This window comes from Dichomitus squalens (genome assembly GCF_000275845.1).
Source record: "Dichomitus squalens LYAD-421 SS1 unplaced genomic scaffold DICSQscaffold_27, whole genome shotgun sequence".
Taxonomy (NCBI): Eukaryota; Fungi; Basidiomycota; class Agaricomycetes; order Polyporales; family Polyporaceae; genus Dichomitus; species Dichomitus squalens.
In genome coordinates this window covers 81,973-95,761 of record NW_006766909.1, presented here as the reverse complement: position 1 = coordinate 95,761, position 13,789 = coordinate 81,973, and the positions used below count along the sequence as shown (strand labels likewise).

Below are 13,789 nucleotides of genomic sequence, written 5' to 3'. Positions count from 1 at the left end.
ATGGTGGCACGAAAAACATCACCGACGACCCGGGCTGGGTATCTGTGCCGGTCGGGGTGTCCTACTTCCCCGCGGAGATCGTTCATGTTCCTAAATCGTACGCCGTGATCCCCGTTCAGCAATGGCTAGCTAGCTCACTTCGTACGTGTTATCCAGCTGGTCGCAAACCCTTGGCAAATTGGTGTTCGAGTCTGAGCATGACGCAGGTGGTCACTTCGCAGCATTTGAGGTGCCACATCGGCTTGCAGGAGACCTGCGAAGGATGTATGGGAAGGGTGGACCCGCGCATGGCGTTGTTCCGGGCAAGAGTGGCTACGATGCCTAGGATACGGAGTGCTCTATATCACGCTACGATTGTCCTTGGCATTTCGCGAAATCTTAGGCACCAAAGTTCAACTAGGATAGCCACAGGTGATAGGAGGTATTCGTTGGGTGATCAACCTTGCGCTTCTTCGGTAGCCGGTATGTACGGCGGCTTGGGAGGCCGACAACCGGCTGGTGAGCTTTGCCGGAGTATATTCGCGGCGCACACTCGAGAGACGAGAGAACTTGATGTTGATACAGGTCGAAGTTGAATCAAAGACTCGGAATATAGATATAGATACGGCGTATGACTACAAGTAGAGATCCATTCTCGTTCAAATTGTGGTGTACGCCCAAAGACTACCGCCTCGACTTGCGGTTGTCGCGATGGTCTGTATGCTTGCAAAGGCAATGTCATCGCGTTTGTGTCCTATTACCGTCTTTGGAGCTCTGCAATTGCTCGAGCAATCAGAACTCCAAAATCACTCAAACAAGCAGAGACAAGACGTGCCTTTGATGCGACGGAGTTCTTCCTGTCCTTCTCGGGCTGCGCTGCAGGCTCAACAGCCTGATGGTCCCCCTTGTTCTGATTACCCTGGTTCATCTGTGTCAACTACTGACGCTTGCCACTTCCGTGCTGGTGCTCACCTGCACTATCGACAGCGTGGCACTTTGTCCCGTACCAGGCTGCGCGGGGTTTTTTGGTGTTGGAACGTCATTCGGTACTCCCCTGTGAGATGACAGCTCAATGAATCCGATTCATGCAGTGTAACAATGAACTCGGTTACGTACATGTCGGAATTGCAGCAGGTGATTTTGACTCTTCCTTCTTCGCTTTATATGACCTCTGTGCGTACCAGAAGGTCCCGAAGGCGGCTACAGTAGCTGTGACGCCTGTTGCGAGCACCTAGTAAGGATTGAGGAGAAGACGAGAGCTTGAGTCAATCCTGACCGGTTCTCCGTCACTTGAGTGTGCCTAGCAGCTCACCTTGCCTCTCGAGCGTAACAGCTGCTGATAACTCCTTGTCACGCCAGAGTGGGCCATGCTGCTCGATTGGATTTCAAGACAAGCAGATATAAAGTGTGAGCAAGAACGAAGTCAAAGAAAGGAACCTGGGCAGACCCCATGGTATGTTATATAGGAGCAGGTCGTGGTGATGGGAAGCAAAGAGACCATGTTATCTATCCTCGCTTTCTCAGGCGCCACAGCGCACGTCCGCGGATGTGGCCACGTGATCGCGTATCCCAGGGCCGCTGCACTGAATGACACCGTACAAGTCTTCTGGAATGCCCGCGAGCGGGGTGACGCATTGATAATAGAAAAAAAATACTATGGTCAAGTGTTATACCACGGGAAATGGACTTCTGGAGATGTGACAATAGAGGATAGTATCATCATACGCTAGCTTACGCAACTTGGATATACGTCGAACAGGTACTCAAGAGCAGATATGTCACGACATGACCTCAACAAGAGGTAGAATAAGAGTGAGGACCTTCTTGCGGCTCGTCAGACCTAACACCTCCCCTGTAGCGTCCCACAACCTCCGTTTCAATATCTGAGCGTCAGGAAAGTCCCGCGGTACGGTAAACCTGAAGTGCACCTCCTGGAGCGCCCCCATCCTGGTGAATTTGTTGCGGAAGCGTCTCCATGGGCCGCGCTACCGATGACCGAGGGCCGCGAAGAAGGCGTTTCCGATCTCCGCGCGTGGGAACGAGACACAGAACGTAACTTCACGCACCTCGCTCCATTTGCTTGCGAAGGACTCGAAGAGATCGGTGTGGAGATGCAAGACCTTGTCGAACAGACCTTCTGGGCCGACAGCTGACGGGGCCGAAGACGCTTCGCAACGCCGAGAGAATACTGATACAGTGGCTTCGTGTCGTAATTACATACTTCTCAAGGTGATCCGTGACTAGGACTGTCCGAAGAGCCCTACCTAACGTGAGTTGTTGTTACAAGCCATTAAGGACATATATGAGCGGAGTTAGTCGCTCATGCGACGTGCTCGATCGTCCCCTTCTCCTTCTCGTCGCCAATGTCCGAATCGGCACCCTCGCGGACCATGATTTTGCCCTGGCGGAGCTCCTCTTCGCGAGTCGTAGCATCCGGAACATACACACCAGAGCCTGGAACGAAGATAGGAACGGTCTCGAAGTAGGCATCCAGCTCTTCCAGGGGAATACCCCTTGTCTCTGGGAGGAATGCCTGCATACATCGCGATTTTTCAGAGAACGAGGACGCAGGAACCGACGCTTTCAACCCACCCAGAAAAATAGTGCGTTGCTGAAGCCGCAGATGGCAAACACGATGTAGTACTTCCAACCTGCAGCATCGCTGCGTCAGACGGAAACCCTGTGTTCGACATGGCTACATAATACCCACCGACTGAGCCAAATGCGGGCGGTGACACCTGAGCAATCATGACTAGAAAGAACAGCCCGTCAATCGCAGAGGCCATGCTCAATCGAGGAGAGGACCTACAGTTGGATATCCATGCGGCCGAAGATGTCATAGCGGTGGCCTTGGCGCGAGTGGCGCTGTTGAACATTTCGACCGGAATCTGTCCCGCCGAGTGAGTATCGTAATATGCACACAGCTCTTGCACTGTTCACCCACCGCCCAGGACAGCGGCCCAAGACACGAAGAGAAGACTAGATTGAACAACCATGTCATAGCTACGAATGCCCTGCTCGCATTATGATTGTTCGTTGAGGCAGGGAAGATGGCGATGATGATCGTGCCGATCACAAAGGTGAAGCCCGAGAGCGCATTGCCCCAGATGAACGGACCGCGGCGGCCAAGGCGGTCGATATACCAGATGCACAACGCCTCGCCGATGAGCGCAATGACCGAGTTCCCGGCTTGTAGCCCCAGCGTCGTCGAGGTGTCGATGCCGATGCTCTGGAAAATGAGCGGGGAGTAGTATTGGATGACGCTCACGCCTGTCATCTGAATACTGCACAATGCCGGCGGTTAATTCAACTGTTACACCTGAGCAGAGAGGAGCTGACCTGAATTGAATCGCAACACCAAGGAGGAGACGACGGAAGTTGCTCTTGCTGCCGAACAGCTGACTCCAAGCATCGCGCGTTTCTTGCTGCTCGATTTTCACCTGTGCTAGGATTTCTTTGTGCTCGCTAACGACGAAGGGATCGTGGACGTCGCCGTGTGCGTGCAGGCGCGCGAGGACGCGCAGAGCCTCTTCATCCCTGCCCTTCATAGCAAGGTAACGAGGACTCTCGGGAAGGAGCCTCAGGCGTGCGTCAATGGATGCATCGCAATGAACATCAGAACGAAACCACTCACAAAATGAAGAAGGCAAGAGGTATTGCCGCTGAGATCCACATCAATTTAGGATCAGACAAGAGCGATGATACTGGTATGCTTACGCGTCAACTGAATGGCTGGTAAACGTGATCTCTTGTAAGTGACTTAGATACAACCATGGCATACAACGTACCCAGAGGTAGCCTCCACTGCGCCTGCCCACCCAAACCGTGGTAGGACCCATATCCAATGAACGACGCAATGAGCGCACCAATACCTAGCATGAATTGCTGCAGCGTGGTGAGACGGCCTCTTATGCTCGGGTGCGCGATTTCAGCCTGGTACAACGGCGCAAGCATCGCTAGCATGCCGATCCCCATTCCTGCAAGGAATCGCCCTCCATACATGTAGTGGATATTTTGCGCGCCAGCTTGAATGGACCCCCCAAGGAGGAAGACGACGCAACCTGCCAGGATGGAGGCACGCCGTCCAATCATATCCGCGAGGCTCCCCACATACACGTTCCTACAGATAGGTCTGATGCGTCTGTCTCATGAAAGGGAGTTCTGACCACGTACGAAGCGAAGGCGCCAAGCAGTAGACATCCAACGATCAGACCTTGCGCTGTCGCATCCGGGTGACCTGTGGTCTCGAGGAAATCCTCCGAAGGCTACCACTGATCATAAGTGGCTACAGCAATATGCAGATGCCTCGACGATCTACTCACCAGGACAGAAGCGATGATACCCAGATCGTAACCGAAGGTCACAGACCCGAGTGCCGCAAACAGGCCGCACAGCCAAGTGTAAACCTATTGGCAGGACGATCGTAAACTCTGTGGTAGCCCCGATTACGACTGGCAACGAACCTTCGGCGGGAGGGCCATGACTGCAATGCGTTAACTGGGATCGTACGCAGCGGCAGATGAGAAGCGCAACGCTGTCTTCGGCGGTGCAAGAAGCCCTCATGCTTTATAGTGTCGCCCGAAGCTCGGCTCCGGTGGGTTTGTGTTCTCAGGCACAAAATGCACCCGCGAATACGTACAGAACGTCTGTGGGACGCGATAGCAGGACCTGCGAGACGCTAGCTGTTTCATGTGATGCTGGGGCGGACCGCAAAGATAATGAAGCGTGTCAAGTTACGACACCTCAGGTAACGAGACCAACACTGTTCGCAGGCTTGATGTGATGGTCAGGTGGACTCCGTAGTACATAGAAAGTCCATGATACACGTTGCCGCTCTACAGACATCTGAGCTCAACCTACAACATGAGCAATCGCCTGCGAGCACCGAAGTGAGCGAACATCCAGAAGAAGGACGACGACCGCAAGATGGTGGTACCCAGCAACTTAGCAAGTTGATGGCGAGCGTGAATATCGAAATCGCGACCCGCATGCACTTGCAGTGGACTCATGACGTAGCGTGATGCGGGGTGGCAACAAACGCGAGGGCACGGAAAATCCTCGCGGATCTGGGGTAAGACGCCCATTTTATTAGCCGGACGGTCCGCAAACCCCCACGGACCGCCTATCCATCTACAAATACTTTCGCAACGAGGGCATGATCCTGAACGATATGGAATGGACGTTGAGGCGTTTATAGGTCGGTAGCGAGCGGAGCGGGTCTGTCCTTACCCACTAGTACTACCCCACTAGAGCTTTTCCCTGAACTTGTACTATCGCATTTCCATCAGAGGGCAAGATGTCAGACCAAACAACAGAACAGGTCTCACCGGCGATAGACATCTTCCCTTCCTTCTCCATCGCTCCCGTCTCGCCGTACATCTTTTCTGGGTTTCTTGAGCACCTCGGGCGCTGCATCTATGGCGGTATTCTGCCGTCCACGCGGACAACCTTCCCCTACACCCCACGCAAGCCATGCCCTGAGGCGCAGTTCACCGAAACGCCCGCGGCACTGCTCACGCCGGAGGGATTCCGCGTGGACGTCTTGGAGGTGCTGCGCGACGAGCTACGGGTGCCGCTCATCAGGTGGCCGGGCGGGAACTTCGTGAGTTCGTACAACTGGAAGGACGGTATTGGTCCGCGAGAAGAGCGCAAGAGACGACCGGAGTTGGCGTGGAATGGGGAAGAGAGCAATCAGTTCGGGACGGATGAGTGAGTACGCTCGCTTGTTGAAGGCGATATGGATGCTCAAGCTCTGGACATCTAGATTCATTGCTTGGTGTCGCACAGCCAAGATCGAACCATATATCGTACTGAACATGGGCACCGGGACGCTCGAGGACGCCCTCCACTGGATCGAGTATTGCAACGGAACGGGCGATACGTGAGCCTCAGGTCGTGCCTGCGCTGGTGTCTGCGAGAGTCTAACCTTGGTTTTAGCTACTACGCGAACCTCCGTAGGAAGAACACAGGTCGCGACGAGGCATACGGGGTGAAGTACTGGGGTCTCGGCAACGAGGTGTGGGGCGAGTGGCAAGTCGGCCAGCAGACCGCCTCTGCGTACGCGACAAAGGCGCGACAATGGGCGCACGCGATCCGGCTCGTAGACCCTGACGTCATCCTCGTGGGATGCGGCGAGACCGGGATCAACGCCTGGGATGGAGTCGTCCTCGACGAGTTGGCGGACAAGGTCGATCTGCACAGGTCAGTCGCGATGGAAAATGTGTACTCAGCGTATGCTGAAATCGGTTCAGCATCCACTTGTACACCGGATTTGGTCCCAGAGACAGATCGCAAACGGAGCGGGAGTACGGGAGGTCGGTGTACGGTCCGGACGCGGCGGAGTACTCTATCGAGGTCTGCAAGGGGCTGATCAACAAGGCTGTGAGTACGACGTCGCAAGGCTTCACGCTGCTATCTAACTATAGTGGCCGTAGCGTTTCGTTAAGGGCGTCAGCAAGCCTATCAAGATAGCGTTCGACGAATATGGCGTCTGGGATGAGACAGTAGGGACGCCCGAGAACGGACTCGAACAGTTCTACAACCTCGCGGACGCCCTAGCCATGGCCTCCTGGCTCAACGTCTTCGTCCGCCAGGCCGACGTCGTCGACATTGCGTGCATTGCGCAGAGTGTGAACGTGATTTCCCCCCTCGTCACAAGGTGTGTTACGACCACAAGCATGAAAAACTGCGTCTCAAATCGTGGTCTATAGCGCGACTGGGTTGTTCCGGCAGACGATATATTGGCCGCTCTTTCTCTTCTCAAAGTATATGCGCGACGGCATATCCGTCAAATTGACCGTTACATCTCCTCAATTCTCTGGGGAGACCCTTCCACGCTGGATATCAAGCATCAAAGGTTTCCCGAGCGACCTCGATGTCTCGGCCGTGCTCTATGCCGACCCGAGTGCAAAAACGCGCAGCTTACGCGTCGCAGTCGTGAACCGGTCCGAAACGTCGAGCTACGACGTGCCGTTACGCGTCGCGTTTGAGCGCGTCGGCGGTCAGGTGGAAGTACATGAATTGTGGCATGCGGACGTGAAGGCGCGGAATGGATGGGAGAACGAGAACGAAGTGAGCTTAGAGTCACGTACGGTATCATGGGATGGGCGGTGGACGTTCCGCAATCATTCCTTCACCCTCCTAGTGATCCCGTTAGAATAGATGAGCCTTGTGAACGGAAGCGGGAGAATAATAGTGGTTTCGAAGCGTTCTATGCTTGCGAGGGGAGTGCCAGTACCAGCGGGGGTGGACAGAAGAGCCGTGCAGTGCTCGCCACGACGAATCCCTTCGCTCCGCATTGTCGTGCGTCGCTGCTTCGAGAGATCGGCTTCGAAGCTTCTTGCTGCGGCATCTCCGAGGGTAGCCCAAGTCCAAATAGTCCAAGTGTAAGCTCTCGAGCAGCTCCAAGAGGAAGCTCGGTGCCGTGGGCCTGTGCGTTCATAGTCGGCAGTTTGCACGGACCAGGTTCGCACTGAGGACGACTCACCGCGGAACGAAACCTTGGGACGAACCGCCGAGAGAGGCCCTAGAAGGCGATGGTGGACGAGAGTCAAGGCAGGGTTCGAGTGCGGCTGCGGCAGGCGAGACCATCAAATAGTGCGGCGCGCGGGTAGATCCCTGTCCTGCAGACTCACTTACCACCTCCCACAAATCTTATATCATGCCTAGCGAGCTCGTTGACAGTCCCCTCACGGACGTTGCCCTAGGCAGGCCCACTGCTATCCCTAGCGCAACTCGTGGCGCACTTCAGCAGATCGTCAAGCAACAAACCTCGAGCTCCAGTCGCGGATTCGGGTCCTTCTCGGACTCGCTTGGCCTTCCCGTCGACGACACAGGTCACGAATTCCTCGTGCAACTTGATATGTGGATCCCAACTATTCCTATTACCAGCGAATCGCAGAAGTCCGAGATGGCTGACTCCGCGCATTTCGACGTCAGCGGAGCCCCGTCGGCGGAGTACGACTCGGGTCGTTCTTCTACGAACCTCCTAACGCCCCTTTCCCATGCGCCAGTAGACTTCGAGCTCGAGAGCATTGAGAGCACCCTCTCCGAGTTCAAGGACGCGCCGTACATCGTTGAGAATACGTACGCAGCGTCGGCGAGTCCGAGCGAGGTGTCGCGGGGCCTGGAGACAATTGGTGCGCATCTCGTCATAGATGGCCCCCCTTCGTTCGTCCCCATCTCTTCGTGGGCGCAACCCGGCTCCGGGCAGCTGCCGTGGCAGTACTGCCGTCCTACCGCTGCAGATGTCCGGGGCCACTCCTCAGCACTCTACTATCCTGTGGGCAGTATCGCGTATCCTTGCGTTGGGGCCGAACCCGCGATGGACAACAGCTGGGGCGCGTCACAGGCGTATTTACGTACTCAGTCGCCTCACGGAGTGCTTTCGGAGGGGAGAGGGGCTCGATACTACTGCCCTACCGTGGCCATCGACCCGACGCTACTTGTACCGGGAGCTGCGTATCGCTTCGCGGGACGACCTCCCCTCAACGACCAGGAGCAACCGCAGGAGCAACATATTGATGTTGCTCCAGCAGGTGCTATTGGTCCGGAAAGCGACATGCAGGCGTCATGCGAATATCACTACCTTGAGTCTTTTCCAGAGTCGCCGTCATCTCCGACCACGAGCGACGCCAGTCATTACCCTCACCCTGACCCTAGCGAAACAACAAAGCACGTTGACAAGCCTCGCGATACTGCTTCTAATACGCCTGCCAAAACGAAGGGACCACGGAGGCAATCAACAGAGAAGGTCTTCCCCTGTCATTGGCCGGGTTGCACTAAGTGTCAGTTCGCATCGCCGTCACAGTATTCTTAGCACCAGCTCACTATATAATCAACAGCGTTTGCTCGTTCTAACAACCTCAAGGTTCACCGCGATGGCGTCCATCTTCAGAAGCGCGACAAGGTCTGCCCTTTCAATGGATGCATCAAGGCAAAGTCAGGCTTCAGCCGCAAGTACGACCTGGAATTACACATCAAGAAGCGCCACTCTAGCGGGAGCATGAAGACGAAAAAGACGCATTCTTGAGCGCAGACACAACGAGGTAAGTGCTATGCATCTCATGACATGGTATCCTGACCAAATCAGTCCAACAGCGTGTTAACTCTCTCCGGTAGCGCCTTCTTCATTTGCACGCTACGCAAGACTCTGTTTCGAGTCACTCCCGGTACGTCGTCGTTACAAGAATGGGAGGAAGAATCAATTTGCAAGAGCTTGGGAGCGGGACCACTCGTCTGAACTTAACGCGGTCTCAGAAGGTCCCCCTCGGAAGCGCCTGCACAAGTTTCTTCGTTTCTCGACGAATGAATGTTGCAACTGTTACGTCCTGCGTCTATGGTCTCTGCTTCGTGTATTGTCTTGGCTTTGTTCGAATTGCGTCGTAACGCCTCGTGTCGTCTATCATGCCACAATGTTGTACAATACTGACCGTGATTCCGTGTGCTGCTCCTGGAGTCCTCTGTCCCGTCCCGTCCCGCCATGATACTTCGTTCGCAATACACAACATCCCTGAATTGTGCCTCGGAAAGATCCTCGCATCTGCTCCTCGTGTAGAATGGCGTCATGGTAATACACCCTTTTCGCCGCCACGGATCAATGTACCAATGGTTTCTGGAGCCATGGCCAACGGCATATCGCAACTTTGGGACATCCATGTGTGGCGGGCCGAAGTGTGACGGATTGAAGGGAAAGAATTCGGGAAGCCATCGACAGGGCCATCAATAAACCTTACGGTGCCGCAGCAGTCCGAACCAGAGCGCTTCTCTAGCCTGCGGCATTCTCATACTGCGGCAGCTTCCAAACGTACATCGATAGCTATAGATGTTGTGATGAGTCAAGTTCTGCGGAAGTACCGTGCATGTGCTGTAGCAACGTCTATATTGCACGTTCCTCACGCAGCTCTAGAAGAACAAGGTATCGTGCTTCTTTGTCAATGACTTCTCGCTAGCTGCTGCGGTAAGTCGCAGTCTGCAGTGAACTCCCTTGCTGCGATGGTCTGCAGCAGCATTTAGTGTCGCTGAAGCTGCTAATACATAAGCTGACTTATCCCTGTCATCTCGGAGCCAACATCATACGCCCCGTTTACTCAGACCCCGCACCTACTGTGCTTTGCGACCAACGCCTTCCTAACCGGCATGTCCAACGCTAACCCATTCGACCTCGCTGATCTCTTGGAGACCGGACTTGTCATTCAAGACAATCCGCGTGGTCGGGGCAAAATAGGTACCCTGTTCCTTTGCCCTTTCCCTGGATGTGAAAAAGGTATGTGCTATGTTCCCCAGTGCCTCGATGTTGACTCACTAACCTTTAGCCAATGAAGAGTTCAGCGTCAAGTGGAACCTGAAGGTTCATTTCAAGTTTGTACATCTACGTGCTGGAACACGGTATGCGTGTAGCGTACTAGGCTGCGGCGGAGTGTGTACCCTTCATTCCGACTTGCCGAAGCACGTGCAGCACGAGCATCCCTCCGTGGGCCACCCTGCCGAGGAGAACGTGCAGCCAGCAGCATTCATGGATACAGATGCGTTTGAGAGGAACAACGTTCGCGCCCTTCATCTCGTCAATCCGCCGATGGATCTCCTTGTCCAGGATGCCCCTCAATCGCCTCGGCAGGCCGCGGACGCCAAACCGTTCGTTTGCCACCACGCCGATTGTAATGCAGGTACGTCTCTCAATACTACACAATCACTCAGGTGACGTCGAAATACTGACCGAATACTGGCTCAGCTCTCGCGCACACACGCAACTTGCGTCTCCATTGCACCTTAGACTTTGCTTGCAGCGCGCCTGGGTGTAGCCGGATGTACAAGCGTAATCACGACCTCCGTCGTCATATGCGTAGAAGTGAGTGATTGCTACGCGTTATATCGAGCAAAATGCTGACGGCCTCCAATTGCCTCAGGTCACGAGCGTGCGCGTGAGCGGTTGTCTGACAGCCTGAGTTAGTTCTCTTAGTCGTCCCGAGTGTCATCGATAAGTCACTGTACTATAGTTTATGAACGAGATTTCAGCACCCGAGCTGCATGGTTGGCAAATCATGATTTCATGCCGAATCTCCAAGTAGTCATGCCTCACACCCCATCTTTGATGGAAACTTGTCCGTAGGTTTTCTGTTCGGAGGACGTGGTGTACTAGTGTGACCCCAGAAGCTACGGCCCATAATGTATGTCGTGAATATCTTCCTCCCATCCTCTCCGATACATTTCAGATTTTGCACACTTCATTCTCATCCTAGATAGTACATACGTGTGACATTTGAAGAAAATCGGTGGAGGTTTGCGTGGAGCATCGCGGAATTACACGTCTGACCCCAGAAGCTACGGAAAGGCGCCCAGAGATTGTCACCGACGGTCACGGTGCCGAAGACTGCCGATTCGCTTGATAGCGACGTTGGCTGAGGCAACACTGTCGAGGCGCTCAGATTAAAAGTCAGCTTTATCTCGGTCAGTGGCTGAATGTCACGCTCGAGAGACCTCTTCCGATCCTTCGAATAATGCAACCCGGAATCCTTCGGGAACTGAATAAGAAAGTTCATTGAACATGTTAAGAACACTTTGAAAAGTTAGAGAAAGATCGGCGCTGCAGATCTTTTTATGGCCACTCACCAAGGTTAGTAAACCCCAGAAACCCTACTAAGATTGACTTGTATCGGGAGCAAATCCCTTCCGATTTCCTTCATTCTCTTTGATATTAATATTTATGAAGTACATTGTATCGTGTGTAACCCGTGCACACTTTTCGACAGGGAAATGCGGGAACTTCTAGAGGCGTGTCAGTAGCTTCTGGGGTCAGGCGCTTAATCCGTAGCTTCTGGGGTCACAAGTACCAGGTTGACACGCAGTTACGATTCTGTGCCTGATTGATAGTCTCGTGCAAGATGCCCTGAGCCATCTGTTTGTCGTCGCCAGGCCAGGAATCGCGAGGTGCTATTGCATCCTTGGGCCGTGGTCAGCAATTTCTGTTGAACCTCAAAGCCGTCAATTCGTCACGCAAGCCAGCACTCATCAGGACCCGCAGTGATCAGCCTCAGTAGAAGCCAAATACTGTATCGACGGGAAAGGCGGTATCACGTACTCGGCGCTGTCTGGCCCATTGACGGGCCGCCCAGTCCCCGCGCCTTTCAGCGAACACGACAGTCTTATCATCCCAACATGATTCCCACATGCTGCTTGTGAAAGTCCTCACGCACACGCCTGCACCTCGCGCTCGTTGTCTACTGCATGCCCATGATGGGGCACTGCGATCCGCTTCTTTGCTTCTTGTTTTATCCGCTCGAACTTGCAATATGAGGCATTCCGACGACAGTGTTCCCTGTGGTCTCTGTACTCCCGCTCCCTCTCCCCGCTAATATGCTGGGGTCCCCGCTCAGTACATTGCCCCTCCCCTTACTCTTCCTTGTCCTGCAGTATGCAGGCTTCACTCTGTGCCAAGGTTCCATAGTCACAATCGACGATTCGGATCCCAGGATCCAGTATGGCGGAGTGTGGATCCTCAATCCAGGCAGCGACCCTCAGATGAATAACTTTGATGGCACACTCACTTTCACGAATGTGTCTGGCTCAACGGCGACATTTTCATTCACGGGTATGTATCAATCCTTTTGGCGTCACTAGGCAGTCTGCTCAGTGGGGGCCATTGCAGGCTCTGCGGTAGCCGTATATGGAGCATTCGAGCCCGGGACATTCAATGTTCTGTCGTCATACGCTGTAGATGACGGTGCCGGTACGGTGTTCCAGCCTGCCACGACGAACACGCAATGGTTGTATCGTCGGCCCTTCTTTCAATCTGGCCCTATTTCCGACGGGCAACACACCCTAGTCATAACGAACCTAGGCAACCGCTTTTGGTTCGATTTCATTCAAGTCGAGGTAGACGCGGCCGATGCCTCCACGTCTACACCTATGCAGTCGCCATCGCCATCCTCCGATACGTCGTCGCAACGCAATCAGGGATCGTCCGCGACTCCAAACACGCCGACCACGAGTATGGGCGTGCGAGCTTCGGGTACCGCGCCAAGCTCTGTGAGCGCTACGACTATACATGAAAGCAGAGGTAGCACCTCTGCTAGTGCGTCGCAGCTCACCGCACTTGGTGCTCCCGGATCTTCTGCAGTTCACAACATCCCCGTGTCGACAGCGACCTCCAGTACCGCTGGTCCTGATAAACTCGGGGCTGTGAAGACAAGGATTAGATCCGACTAGAGTCAAAGCAAGATCTTCAGTCAGTAAGGAAAGACTATATTGCAGTAACCAACTGTACCTAGAGTCGAAGCAAGACTACAAAGGTTAAGTAAGTAACTACAAGTTAGAGGTAAAGGTAATGAAGTGTTGAACTTGGACTTATCCGGTCCGGACTACACGAGGCTATGCGTCTCCTAGCGCTTAGCTGTAGTCGCTTATGTAGTATGTTACCATATTTGGGACTCTCTGCTCGTGTACTATAGCTATGCTTCCGGACTCTTCTGGTACTGTCTAGGACAATCCGTACTACTCCAGAACGGTCTAGACAGGTCTATGCCTTACTCATCTCTTACTCATCCTATGGTGCGATACGTCGCAATTCTTTCACCATCATATTATTCATCGCACTATGGTACATGTGACTAACCACTCTTCGATTAGTCATGGACACTTCTCTGTAGTATATAAGGACTTCAGATTGCGTCCTCCCTCTTCAGTCTTTCCTTACTGACTGAAGAGTGAGTACTTCGTTACATCTATCTCTAACTTGTAGTTACTTACTTAACCTTTGTAGTCTTGCTTCGACTCTAGGTACAGTTGGTTACTGCAATATAGTCTTTCCTTACTG

General features: G+C 53.8%; 4 protein-coding genes across 4 annotated transcripts; 3 read left to right on the top strand and 1 right to left on the bottom strand.

Annotated features, from left to right (window-relative positions):
* Positions 1–2,299: 2,299 nt before the first annotated feature.
* Positions 2,300–4,460, bottom strand: DICSQDRAFT_171916 (general substrate transporter; the record flags this gene model as incomplete). The annotated part of the gene is made up of 12 exons (XM_007367620.1): positions 2,300–2,512; positions 2,572–2,630; positions 2,690–2,731; positions 2,789–2,867; positions 2,924–3,263; positions 3,319–3,558; positions 3,614–3,641; positions 3,697–3,711; positions 3,768–4,099; positions 4,153–4,244; positions 4,302–4,385; positions 4,443–4,460. 12 exons carry the CDS (start codon positions 4,458–4,460, stop codon positions 2,300–2,302), a joined length of 1,542 nt encoding a protein of 513 aa, XP_007367682.1.
* Positions 4,461–5,240: 780 nt separating this feature from the next.
* Positions 5,241–7,140, top strand: DICSQDRAFT_162415 (glycoside hydrolase; the record flags this gene model as incomplete). The annotated part of the gene is made up of 6 exons (XM_007367619.1): positions 5,241–5,688; positions 5,744–5,860; positions 5,917–6,180; positions 6,231–6,360; positions 6,414–6,637; positions 6,690–7,140. The coding sequence occupies exons 1-6, from the start codon at positions 5,276–5,278 to the stop codon at positions 7,138–7,140; spliced, it is 1,599 nt and encodes a 532-aa protein (XP_007367681.1). The 5' UTR covers positions 5,241–5,275.
* A 499-nt stretch (positions 7,141–7,639) lies between these two features.
* Positions 7,640–9,010, top strand: DICSQDRAFT_171914 (uncharacterized protein; the record flags this gene model as incomplete). The annotated part of the gene is made up of 2 exons (XM_007367618.1): positions 7,640–8,765; positions 8,823–9,010. 2 exons carry the CDS (start codon positions 7,640–7,642, stop codon positions 9,008–9,010), a joined length of 1,314 nt encoding a protein of 437 aa, XP_007367680.1.
* A 1,083-nt stretch (positions 9,011–10,093) lies between these two features.
* DICSQDRAFT_156213 (uncharacterized protein) lies at positions 10,094–10,992 on the top strand. The gene is made up of 4 exons (XM_007367617.1): positions 10,094–10,243; positions 10,293–10,643; positions 10,709–10,825; positions 10,884–10,992. Exons 1-4 carry the CDS (start codon positions 10,117–10,119, stop codon positions 10,925–10,927), a joined length of 639 nt encoding a protein of 212 aa, XP_007367679.1. The 5' UTR covers positions 10,094–10,116; the 3' UTR covers positions 10,928–10,992.
* The last annotated feature ends 2,797 nt before the right edge of the window (positions 10,993–13,789 follow it).

What these genes read in the sequence shown, in the direction of transcription:
- DICSQDRAFT_156213 (XM_007367617.1), top strand. Translation starts at nt 10,117, where the DNA reads ATGTCCAACGCTAACCCATTCGACCTCGCTGATCTCTTGGAGACCGGA. An exon ending in CCACGCCGATTGTAATGCAG is followed by an intron (nt 10,644 to 10,708) that starts GTACGTCTCTCA and finishes ATACTGGCTCAG; the next exon opens with CTCTCGCGCACACACGCAAC. An exon ending in CCGTCGTCATATGCGTAGAA is followed by an intron (nt 10,826 to 10,883) that starts GTGAGTGATTGC and finishes CAATTGCCTCAG; the next exon opens with GTCACGAGCGTGCGCGTGAG.